The 12,777-nt window shown below is 41.2% G+C and overlaps 1 protein-coding gene and 1 pseudogene across 1 annotated transcript; both read left to right on the forward strand.

The window, feature by feature from the left end:
- Nucleotides 1–4,372: 4,372 nt before the first annotated feature.
- Nucleotides 4,373–5,302, forward strand: LOC140531424 (olfactory receptor 10P22-like). The gene has a single exon (XM_072650372.1). It carries the CDS (start codon nt 4,373–4,375, stop codon nt 5,300–5,302), a length of 930 nt encoding a protein of 309 aa, XP_072506473.1.
- A 5,263-nt stretch (nt 5,303–10,565) lies between these two features.
- LOC140531425 (olfactory receptor 10P22-like) lies at nt 10,566–11,491 on the forward strand (annotated as a pseudogene).
- Nucleotides 11,492–12,777: the final 1,286 nt, after the last annotated feature.

Raw genomic sequence — 12,777 nt, forward strand, 5'->3', positions numbered from 1 at the left:
CTCTTTAGAATGAGTAGTGGATACCATGGTTACTTGGATCAAATAGGATTGTCGGTGTAGCAGTACTGCAAGGTCAGGGATGATGTAGAAGGGATACAACATTTACAAAAAGTGAAGAGATTAGGTCTAAAGTTCACAGCAGTTAATCAATACAGGATGTCTTCTCAGTGAGTCCATATTTCTCTGTGGTGTTATAAAGGAAGGCCTACACATAATTTGGGGGGTCAGTCAATTTCTCCATATCTTGTGGCTGGGTATTTTTGGGGAACTTATAAGCATGTATGGCTCTTAGCCGTGGATCTGGTTTTATGTTTAGAAGTTTCTGTATACCAATCAGAAAAGACATTCCATGGGTCCTGATCTGCTTTGCCTCTAAAAGATTGGAGAGCTCCTGAGAAATGTATCATTTTAAGAAGATTAAATGTTTCTTCCTCTAGTTCCTGCCCTCAAGAGTCCTTTTGAATTTTTCCAGTCTGTATCTTCTTCCTTATGGCCCTATAAGGTGATAAGAATTATTACTATAACCTAAGAACTACTCCTTCTCACCCTCCCAACTCTACCCCCCAAAAAGTATTTTTTAAACTATATTTGCCTCAGTTTCCTCATCTGTAAAATGAGCTGGAGAAGGAAATGGCAAACCACTCCAATATCTTTGCCTCAAAAATTCCCCAAATGGTGTCAAAAGTCTGACATGACTGAAAAGACTGAACAAAGGGTTTAATGTGTTATTCTTTCTAGGAAGTTTATTGGAACTCAGCGGAGGTCTTCAATCCAAAAGAGGGTGGCATATTGGAAAAGCTAGAGGGGCATTTAGGACCATCAGTCCTTATGGTGCAACTCAACAAACTTAAGTAGCCAGTTATTCTGCCTTTGCATAAACTTGATCCTGAAGATACACACGCACACACACACACACACACACACACACACACACACACACACACGGAAAGAGCCAGTCAAAAGATGGACATTTATTCAGGCAAATAGATAAGCTTACACATACACGTATACACACAGACACTCACACCTCCCTTGAGGTAGGTGGAGCTCACATCAGAGGAACCAAGTGGGAATGTTCCCCCTGCCCCTTACTACCTGTGTTATCTTGGGCATGTTTTTAAATATCTCTGGACCCCGTTTTCCTTCTCAGTGAAATGGAGGATATTGGCCTAGAGAAAGGGTTGTTAATTTTGTTGCATTCATGAACTTTTTTTATTTAATATTTTGCTGTAATTGGTTTCTTTCATAATCCTATGCTTTTTAATGCATCTAAAAATTATGATTCAAAGTAGGCTCCACAGGTTTTATGATATTGCCAAGGGGGACCAGGACATGAACAAGACTAAGAACCTTTTGTCTAGAAGTTTTTTAGATCATTTCCAGTTCTAAAATTCTGCAATCCTATTTACACAGAGATACAGACACATGTTAGGACATACACACACGAACAATTACTCACAGATATATAAATATACCCTTCCCAGATATCACTATCTGCAATTGACCACAATTCCGTAAGGGTCTACCACATGGGGGCACTATGACTGGACTTTGTATATTTTGGAGCTAGTGGCCACCCTGCTATGGCCACCCTGTTATGACATTAAGCATCCACCAGAGCAAGCTTTAGTGGCTCTTTGCAAAAAAAATATCACATAACAGTACGCTTCTTGGGGCTTGAAGTTATTATATCTTGTTCTTCACGAATTGAATTAAATGTAGTCTGAACTCCTATAAACTTTTTTTTTTTTTTTACTCATTCTACATGGAAGACAGTTTATCCTATTTTGAAATTTGAGAGGGAATACCTTAACCTCCCTGGGGACTCTGAGGTGGTTTTGTGTCACCAGGATAATTGGGAAAGTCTCCTCCTGGGGCAATGTGGTGACATGCTGGAGTGAGCAGAAGGTGCAATTACTCCCTTTTTCTGGCCCCCATCCTTGGATAGGTAGGGGGCCATTTTTTGCCAGCTCTTCTTTTTTTTTTTTGTCTTCTTCTTGAAACACACCTAGATCAGTAATTCATTGGTAAACAATTTTATCTTAGAGAAATAAGGTTCTTTGAAACACAAAAGCAAACAGAAAGCAAAGAACTCTTTTAAAAAAATGTTACAGCACATTTTATTAACTCTAAAATAAAAACAAGTCCACACTGCTCAAACATTCTTTTCTTAGTACTCCAATGAAACACAGGAATATTTTGCTTAAATATTTCCAGCTTTCTTATGTATTCACGTTGCTAATCAACTGTAGATTAATAACAGATTAGCAAAAAAAAAAAGTATCATATCCATTGCTTCTTTTATAATGACCTTTGCTACAGAATATAACTTTTTATATGGTCACTCTTGCTGTTCTGATCCACCCCATATACATCACATGGTTTCTAGTGGTGACAGGATGTACTTTCAGTTGTCAATGTCCATTTCATTTATCATGTGTTTCCCTGAATTTATTTGATTTCTCCTGTTTTCTTCTTTTTTTGTTCTAGATTAAACTGAGAAATGTTCTCACTTCTCTCTGGGATGTATTTTAGCAATGAATTACTCCTCCTGGCCAAGAACGTCAGATCTTCCATGTCAATTATGCTCCTTTTTGCATGTCTGGCAAAATTTAAACTCTGTTGAAAGGTAACCTTAGAAATGGTTACAAGGGTTTGTTTGCTGATCTCTTTCACAGCTGCAACTTCCTGGAAGAGCGAAACAACAGTGCAGTGGACTGCACCTTGAGATCCTGGGTGAATGACAGTGGCTGCTCACCCTCATCCTTCTCCTCCTCCTGCTTCTTCTCCTGTTCTTCTTTTTCCTCTGTACTAGGAGAAGCTGCTGCATATTCCTAAGAAGAACTCAAGAGACAAGGACAGGAAGCCCTGTCTCTTTGAGAGAGAATAGAGTGAGAACGAAGCAAAGAAGGAATTATCAGTTTTGTTCTTAGCATTGGGAATGATTCAGGCTTTCTGGATTTATTCCATGTGGTTCCTGCATTGCCCAGTTACAGATATTGTCCTTGTCTTAGTATCTTAGATTTTATTCCCCTGACCATTTTCTGCCAGTGGTAGTGGCTGAAGCTGGCAACTGCTGTGGCAGGAAGGCCCCAACACTGCTGCTGCTGCTGCTGGTGGCATGCCAGTCTTCCCTCTTTCCAGGGACTCAGATTCTTTTACTCTCAGTAAACACAGTAGCCTGTGCTCCATCTTATGGTGGAGTTGTGGCTATGATCATCTCCAGTTTCCCAACCTAGCTACTAAGCTGCCATACCACCTGGCTGCCAGGCCCCTAGCCAGGTTGTCCTGCGTGAACTAAAAAATTAACATGGGGTTGTGGCATCCTCCCTTTGCATCAAGAGAGGAAGGCTTGTTTGTCAATCAAATTCTGGCTGCTTCAGTCTGTATGAGTATTAACTGCCTAATGGCTGAAGGGGGGAAAACTAGGTGATTTCCACTGTGACCTGTAGGCATGCATCTTGGCTCCTTCGCATCCTGCAAAGGCACCTACCTTGGAATCACTGCTTAACAATGGGTATGTATTTCTGGACCTCCATTTCTCCAAAAGATTAAGATATTGCCTTTATCCTATAATTGTTTAGAGAGATGAGATTGAGATGTTTCCTGGCCCAGATCTCTGTGCCTACTTTGTAGGGAACTCAGAGAGTAGAAGGAGCTGGGTAGCTAGTGTTTACTTCTCCTTAGGGAGGTCAGGCCTAAGGGCAAAGTTTCCCTTCTCACTTTTCTTCTTTCCTCTAGACTACATCCTGATCTCCCTTTCTCATGCTCTCCACTCTGGGGATCAGACTCCCCATGGGCTTTAGTTCAGGGATAGTAAACCACGGAATCACATGGGAATGGTTGCTTGTTGCTGTTACCTCTAACAGGGGCTCTGGGAGGGACACCCATGGGTGATGGAGATCATATCTGAAGGTTAAAGTTTCCCAGTTTCTCTCTCTTTGTCTTCTACGTTTCACTCTCTGCCTCAAAGTGTTCCTCTGCTCTCTCCATTCACTCTGTTCTCTCTCTTTTTCTATTTTCTCTCCCTTCTCAACATAAAATTTTCCTGTATCTATTCACTTTGTCAGTTACCTTTACAGCTCAAAGACTAAGATTTTTGCCCATAGAACTGAGGGCTTTATGAGATGGAAAGGACCACATTGATGTTATATGCAGTAACCTGTATGCAGGCTAGATTTTGCATTTTTCTTCTGATAAGTTAAAAAAAGTTATTTCATACTTTTTTGCTCATCCATCACAATCTCCACCCTTGGGAATTTGTTTTCTTCTTTAATCTGGATCTCTCTTATTGAACCAGTTTTTTTTTTTTTTCCTTTGGGACTATTAACTACTGTCCTTTCGTTCAGTTGTCAAATGCAGATTTAGGGACATGGATGATGCTAATGGGACAGCAGTGACTGAGTTCATTTTGTTGGGATTCTCATATTTGGGGGCCTACCAGAGTGCCCTCTTTTGGGGAGTGCTCCTTGTCTACTTGGTCACTTTGTTGGGCAACTCCCTGATCATCACTGTTACCCTGCTGGACTCAGCCCTGAGCACTCCCATGTACTTTTTCCTTCGACACCTCTCTGTGATAGAGATCCTCTACACTACAACTATTGTGCCTAGGATGCTGACTGACTTCCTCTGCTCTCATCCTGCCATGTCTCCTGCCAGCTGCTTCACTCAGATGTATTTCTTTGCTCTCTTTGGCATTGCTGAATGCTGCCTGCTCACTGCCATGGCCTATGACCGTTATGCTGCCATTTGTCAGCTCCTGCATTATGCCATGCTGATGAATCAGCAGGTATGTGTGGGTATGGTGGGTGCTTCTTATCTAATGGGCATTAGAACAGGCACCACTAACTCCATATGCATCTTTACCTTACCCTTCCATGGCACCAACCTTGTTCACCACTTCATATGTGACAATTTGGCTGTTTTGAGTCTGGCAAGTGGAGACACATTCTGGGGGGAGATTGGGAACCTTGTTCTCACCATACTCTTTAGCATGATTCCCTTTGCTCTGATCCTGTTTTCCTATGTTCGAATTCTCATTACCATCCTTGGGGTAGCCTCTGCTCAGGGCCGCCAAAAAGTCTTCTCTACCTGTTCTTCCCACTTACTGGTTGTTACACTCTTTTTTGGGAGTGCCACAATTGCCTATATGCAACCGGGAGCCAGTGCTACTCAGGACAAGGACCAAACCTTCTCCCTTTTCTACACAGTTGTAACTCCCATGCTCAATCCTTTTATCTATACCCTGAGGAACAAGGAGGTGATGGGAGTCTTGAGGCGCAAGGTAACAAAAGACCTTTGAAGTCCTTGCCTGTTCTAGCAGTTTGTTTGGGTTCCTTTTTTGATGAGTTGAGAGATGCTTTTTGATCTTTAAACAAAAAAAAGCATACTTTTCAAATACCAAACATTTTTATTTGTTCTTCCACTCCTTGACCCCTCTCCTGCAGTCTCTATCATCAAGGAAAACAAATTCCCAAGTCAATTTTGCCCCAAAGTAAATCTTCTGCATATTTAGCATTTTTCACCACCATGATCTGATCTTTGTAAAAGGAGTGGGGTCTGAACACCTAAATCTTTTGTACATTAGGGAGATTCCTGGACAATTATGATTGAGATGGGCCTGGTCTTTCAGAAGGCCTTCTTCCTTTTGTGAAGGTCCCAGAAATTTGGCAGCTTTCATCTAAAGTCATGATCTGGTAGCTGTTTTCAGGTTTGTGCTTCAAGTGAAGGCTAAATGACTACTTTGGAGGGATATTCAGGTATGGGTTGGACTACAGAGACTAGGCAGCATTGGTCTGTAGCATACAAACATGTGTGCTGAAGTCTCCAAGTAGAAGGGCAGTGGTTGGGGTGGAAGAGGTGAGCTGGATACTGACCTCCTTAAAGTTACTTTTAGCAGAGATTCTGTGATTTGAATTCTGTGGTATTATTTGGGAGTATTGAGTATATCACTATGTGTTGAGTTTAGTGGTACAGTTTCAGAGAGATTCACATGAATTAAGGGACACAGTGTGAATAATTTAGTGTGAGTATGAAATGCCAGCTTTGACGTATCTTACACCCTAGGGCTTGGGACCCCTCTCTGCACTGGAACCTTGATATAGAGGCTTGTTCTTCTTCTGTGGTAAAGCATTCCTTCGGCTATGTCCATTGCCCCTACTTTGATGGTCAGAACTATCACAGAATAAGCTTTGTAAAATTTTACCAGTGGCAGGGAGTACTCACATCAGTTCAAGAAGTTTTCATTAAGTGCTTACTACATGTAAGACATTGTACAAGGAGCTACAGACACAGAGACACAGATATAACAAGGTTACCTTTTCTTTGTCCTATATTAATCTTTTTTTTTGTATTTTTTGTTGTTTTTTTGTTTGTTTTGTTTGTTTTTTGTTTTTGAAAACAAGTATTTTATCTTCCCTCCCCTCTCCATTACATGTCAAGACAATTTTTAGCATTAATTTTTACAGGGTTTTGAGTTTTAAATTTTTCTCCCTCCCTCCCCTTCCCACTTCCTAAAATGGTAGGCAATTTGGTACAGGTTATACAGGTGCCATCATGTGAAACGTATTTCCATATTAGTCACTGCTGTGAAAGAAGAAATAGAACAAAAGGAAAAAAACAACTCACAAAAAAGAATGAATAAAGTAAGTAAAAAAAATTATGCTTCAATCTGCACACATAATTCATCCATTCTTTATCTGGAGAGGAACGGCATTTTCCTTTGTGAGTCCTTTGTGCAAGTACAAGTCATTGGATCATTGTGCTGCTAAGAAAAGCTGATCATCACACAATGTTGCTGATGCTGTGTACAATGTCTTCCTGGTTCTGCTTATTTCACTTTGCGTCAGTTTGTACAAGTCTTTCCAGGGTTTTCTGAAATCTGCCTGTTCCTCTTTTCTTATTGCACAATAGCATTCTATTACATTCGTATACCACATCTTGTTCAACAATTTCCCCATTGAGGGGCATCCCTTCAGTTTCCAACATTTTGCCCCCATGTAAAGGATTGCTACAAATATTTTTGCATGTGCGTCCTTTTCCCTTTTTGTATGATCTCTGGGTACAGACCTAGTAGTGGTATTGCTGGTTCAAAGGTATGCACAATTTTGTAGCCCTTTGGGCACAGTTCCACGTTGCTCTCCAGAACGGTTAGAGCAATACCCAATTTTTCCAGCAGTGCATCAGTGTCCCAGTTTTCCCATATCCTCTCCAACATTTGTCACTTTACTTTTTTGTCATATTAGCCAATCTGATGGGTGTGACATGGCACCTCAGGAATTATTTTTTTAAATTTATTTAAATTTAGACATGCATTTTCACAAAATTTTGGATTCCAAATTTTCTCCCCTTTTATCCCCTTCCCCCACCCCAAAACACCGAGCATTCTAATTGCCCCTATCACCAATCTGCCCTCTCTTCTATCATCCCTCCCTTCCCTTGTCCCCATCTTCTCTTTTGTCCTGTAGGGCCAAATAACTTCCTATACCTCTTTACCAGTATTTCTTATTTCCTAGTGGCAAGAAAAGCACTCGACAGTTGTTCCTAAAACTTTGAGTTCCAACTTCTTTTCCTCCCTCTCTCCCCACCCCTTCGCTTTGGAAGGCAAGCAATTCAATATAGGCCAAATCTGTGTAGTTTTGCAAATGACTTCCATAATAGTCGTGTTGTATAAGACTAACTATATTTCCCTCCATCCTATCCTGTCCCCCATTACTTCTATTCTCTCTTTTGATCCTGTCCCTCCCCATGAGTGTCAACCTCGAATTGCTCCCTCCTCCCCATGCCCTCCCTTCCATCATCCCCCCCACCCTGCTTATCCCCTTATCCCCCACTTTCCTGTATTGTAAGGTAGGTTTTCATACCAAAATGAGTGTGCATTTTATTCCTTCCTTTAGTGGAATGTGATGAGAGTAAACTTCATGTTTTTCTCTCATCTCCCCTCTTTATCCCTCCACTAATAAGTTTTTTGCCTGCCTCTTTTATGAGAGAAAATTTGCCCCATTCAATTTCTCCCTTTCTCCTCCCAATATATTTCTCTCTCACTGCTTGATTTCATTTTTTAAAGATATGATCCCATCCTATTCCATTCACTCTGTGCTCTCTGTCTGTCTGTGTGTGTGTGTGTGTGTGTGTATGTAATCCCACCAACTACCCAGATACTGAAAAGGTTCAAGTTACAAATAATGCCTTTCGATGCAGGATTGTAAACAGTTCAACTTTAGTAAAGTCCCTTATGACCTCTCTTTCCTGTTTATCTTTTCATGCTTCTCTTCATTCTTGTGTTTGGAAGTCAAATTTTCTTTTCAGCTCTGGTCTTTTCATCAAGAATGCTTGAAAGTCCTCTATGTCATTGAAAGACCATTTTTTCCCATGAAGTGTTATACTCAGTTTTGCTGGGTAGGTGATTCTTGGTTTTAGTCCTAGTTCCTTTGACTTCTGGAATATCCTATTCCATGTCCTTCGATCCCTTAATGTAGAAGCTGCTAGATCTTGTATTATCCTGATTGTATTTCCACAATATTTGAATGGTTTCTTTCTAGCTGCTTGCAATATTTTCTCCTTGACCTGGGAACTCTGGAATTTGGCCACAATGTTCCTAGGAGTTTCTCTTTTTGGATCTCTTTCAGGTGGTGTTCTGTGGATTCCTTGAATATTTATTTTGCCCTCTGGTTCTAGAATCTCAGGGCAGTTTTGCTTGATAATTTCATGAAAGATGATGTCTAGGCTCTTTTTTGATCATGGCTTTCAGGTCGTCCTATAATTTTTAAATTCTCTCTTCTAGATCTATTTTCCAGGTCAGTTGTTTTTTCCAATGAGATATTTCACATTATCTTCCATTGTTTCATTCTTTTAGTTTTGTTTTGTGATTTCTTGGTTTCTCATAAAGTCATTACCCTCCATCTGTTCCTTTCTAATTTTGAAAGAATTATTTTCTTCAGTGAGCTTTTGGACCTCCTTTTCCATTTGGCCAATTCTGCTTTTGTAAGCATTCTTCTCCTCATTGGCTTTTTGAACCTCTTTTGCCAATTCAGTTAGCCTATTTTTCAAGATGTTATTTTCTTCAGCATTTTTTTTGGGCCTCCTTTAGCAAGGTATTGACCTGCTGTTCATGCTTTTCCTGCATCTCTCTCATTTCTCTTCCCAGTTTTTCCTCCACCTCTCTAACTTGATTTTTAAAATCCTTTTTGAGCTCTTCCATGACCTGAGCCCATGGAATATTTATTTTGTATGTGTGGGATACAGAAGCCTTGGCTTCTGTGTCTTTCCCTGATGGTAAGCATTGTTCTTCATCATCTTAAAAGAAGGGAGGAGATATCTGTTCACCAAAAAAGTAACCTTCTTTGGTCTTATTTTTTTTCCCCTTTTCTGGGCATTTTCCCAGCCAGTGAATTGACTTCTGAGTGTCCTCTCCACACCCACCACACCTCCAGATACACCCATAGGGCTTGGGGTCTGAGATTCAAATGCTGCTTCCCAGCCTCAGGGCTCTGGGTGGGGCAGGGTTGCTATTCAGTGTGATATTAAGTTTAGGTGCTCAGGTGGGGGCAGGGCCACCTCACGGGCTCAGTTCCCTCAGGGGGTTTATTCAGAGACCTTCAACAATGGATCCAGGCTCCTGCCTGCTTTGGGAGCCCCTGTATGCTGCTTCCTCTGCTGCTGTCTCCCGAGGGGGCCTGAGTTATGGGGACACCCCACTCACCTCTTGGCCAGTCAAAGAGACCCTCTCACTGACCTTTGCCACCTGCGGGTAGAGGGACCTGTGTGGCCTCTGGAGATTCCATCCCTGAAGCCTGCTGGGATCTGCTCCTCTTGGTGTGGCACAGCCAAGGCAGGGCTGGGCTTTGCTCCAGTCCAGTGCTCGACGGACCTTTGGTGGTGGTTTTTCAGTTCTCTCTGGAACAGAAATCTCCTCCACTCCATTGTTCTGTGGCTTCTGCTGCTCCAGAATTTGTTGGGAGTTCTTCTTTACAGGTATTTTATGGGCTGTGGGTTTGGAGCTAGCATATGTGTACCTTTCTACTCTGCCATCTTGGCTCCTCCCCCTGTAATTCTCTCTTTATTTTTTGTCTTACTCTGTCTGCCTCAAAGTGTTCCTCCTTTTCTTTCTTGCTCTGTCTTCACTTTTCTCTTCTCTCTTTCCTCCTGTCCTCTTTCCACTCTCTCCCTGTTTCTTTCTGTCTTTTATTCACCTCTCATACTTCTCTCTTCCTGCTTATATCTGTTCACATCTTCAGCTTCCTTTAATACTCAATGATTGAGGTTTTTGTTCATAAAAACAAGAACTTTGTGAAGTGGAAGGGTTCACCATGATGTTACATACCACAACCTGCTTCCAGGTTAGATCTTACTTTCCTTTTGATAGATGACAAATAATTTATCTTGTAGTTTTCTCAGAAAGGACATTCTAATCCCACAGATAATCCATAAAAGTCTCTGCAACTGGGAAATTATTTTCTTCTCTAACCCAGATCTTTCTTAGTACAACCGTTTATTTCTTTCATTCTCTTCTTTGGTCCTTTAAACAATTCTCTTTTGGTCCTGTTCCTAGATGTAGATGTAGGGACATGGACGATGCTAATGGGACAGCAGTGACTGAGTTTATTTTGTTGGGATTCTCATATTTGGGGGCCTACCAGGGTGCCCTCTTTTGGGGAGTGCTCTTTGTTTATTTGGTCACTTTGCTGGGCAACCCCTTGATCATCACCCTTACTGTGTTGGACCCAGCCCTGGGCGCTCCCATGTACTTCTTCCTTCGACACCTCTCTACGATAGACATCCTTTACACTATGACCACTGTGCCTAGGATGCTGACTGACCTCCTCTGTTCTCATCCTGCGATGTCTTCCACCAGCTTCTTCATCCAGATGAATTTTTTTGCCCTCTTTGGCAGTGCTGAATCCTGCCTGCTCACTGCCATGACTTATGATAGTTATGCTGCCATTTGTCAGCCCCTGCATTATGCCATGTTGATGAATTGGAAAGTATGTGTGGTAATGGTGGGTGCTTCCTATCTGATGGGCATCATCACAGGCACCACCCACTCCATATTCATCTACACCTTGCCTTTTCATGGTACTAACATTGTCCACCACTTCCTATGTGATATTTTGCCTGTTTTTAGACTGGCAAGGGGAGACACATTCTGGGGGAGGTTGCGAATCTTGCTCCTGCCTTCCTCTTTGTCATAACTCTCTTTGCTCTGATCCTGTTTTCCTATGTTTGAATTCTCATTACCATCCTTGAGGTAGCTTCTGCTCAGTGCCGCCAAAAAGTCTTCTCTACCTGCTCTTCCCACCTAATGACTGTCACTCTCTTCTTTGGGACTGGGACTATCTCCTACATGAAACCAGGACTCAACAATACTCAAGACAAGGACCAAATTGTCTCCCTTTTCTACACAGTTGTAACCCCTATGCTCAACCCTTTTATCTATACCCTGAGGAAAAAGGAGGTGATGGGAACCCTAAGGCGCAAAATAAAACACTTTTGAGGTCCTTGCAGGGTCCAATGGTTGGCTCGGCTTCCTTTCTGGTAAATTTACAGATGTTTCCTGATCTCTGCTTTTTCTTCAAATTTTTTATTTTTCAAATTTATATTTTTATATATAAATTTTATATATTTTCAAATTTATATTTTTCAAGTACCAAACATTGTTTTTCCACCCCCATGCTTTCCACTAAAAGAGAAAGAAAAACAAAATATTTGTTGTAAAATGTATAGTCAAAGTAAATAAATTCCTAAATCAATTTTGCCCTGAATTACATATCATCCCACCTATTTCATCTTCTTCACCACCATGTCCCAATCATTGTAAAAGGAGAGGGTCCTGAACCCGTAGATCTTTTATACAGTAGGGGAATTCCTGGAGGATTATGGTTAAGAAGGGTCTCCTCTTTCAGAAAGATATCTTTCCTTTTCTGAAGATGTCAGGAATCTTTGTCAGTTTTCATCTAATATCCTGATTTTGAAACTGTTTTAAGGTTTGTGCTTCAAGTGCAGGCTGAATGACCAATTTTGAAGAGTTATTCAGATATGTGTTGGAGTAGAGGGACTAGGAAGCCTGTATCTAAAGGAGATATATATGCATCTTGAAGTGTCCAAGTAGAAGGGTAGTGGTTGTGGTGGACAAGGTTGTGAACTGGACACTGACCTTCTTAAGATTACTTTTAACACTGAGATTCTATGATTTGAATTCTGTGGTTCTTGAGTATATAAGTGCTGAGTCTAGTGCTGCAGTTTGAGAGGGATTCACATGGATTGAGAACCCAGTACAAATGATTTGGCTTCAGTATTATTTGCCAGTTTTGACCCACCTCAGGCACCACTGTCTGTGGGCTTGGGACCCCTCTCTGCACTAGAACCTTAAAATGGAGCCCTTGCTTCCTCTGTGGCTTGGCATTCCATTGACTGTGTTCAGTGACAATAACTGAGTTGCTGATCAGAACTATCAGAGAATAAGCTGAAAAAATTTTCCAGTGACAGGGAGTATTCCCATCAGTTGAACAAGGATTTATTAGGTACTTATTATGTGGAAGTCATTATAAAAGGGATTGAGGACATCGAGACACAGATATATCAGGGTAACCTTTAAGGAACTTAGATATATTGGAAGAGATGCAGAATTTGGCTTGATCTAAATTAGGAGGTAAGTCTTGTTTATATTGCTTCTGTCCAGCTCCTCTGATTTCCATCATCACTAGGATATGAACATTCCCCATCCAGATCTGTCCTTTTGCAGTCATTAACTCCATGAATTTGTAAGTCTTACTCTGAACT

This window comes from Notamacropus eugenii, chromosome 3 (genome assembly GCF_028372415.1).
Source record: "Notamacropus eugenii isolate mMacEug1 chromosome 3, mMacEug1.pri_v2, whole genome shotgun sequence".
Lineage (NCBI taxonomy): Eukaryota > Metazoa > Chordata > Mammalia > Diprotodontia > Macropodidae > Notamacropus > Notamacropus eugenii.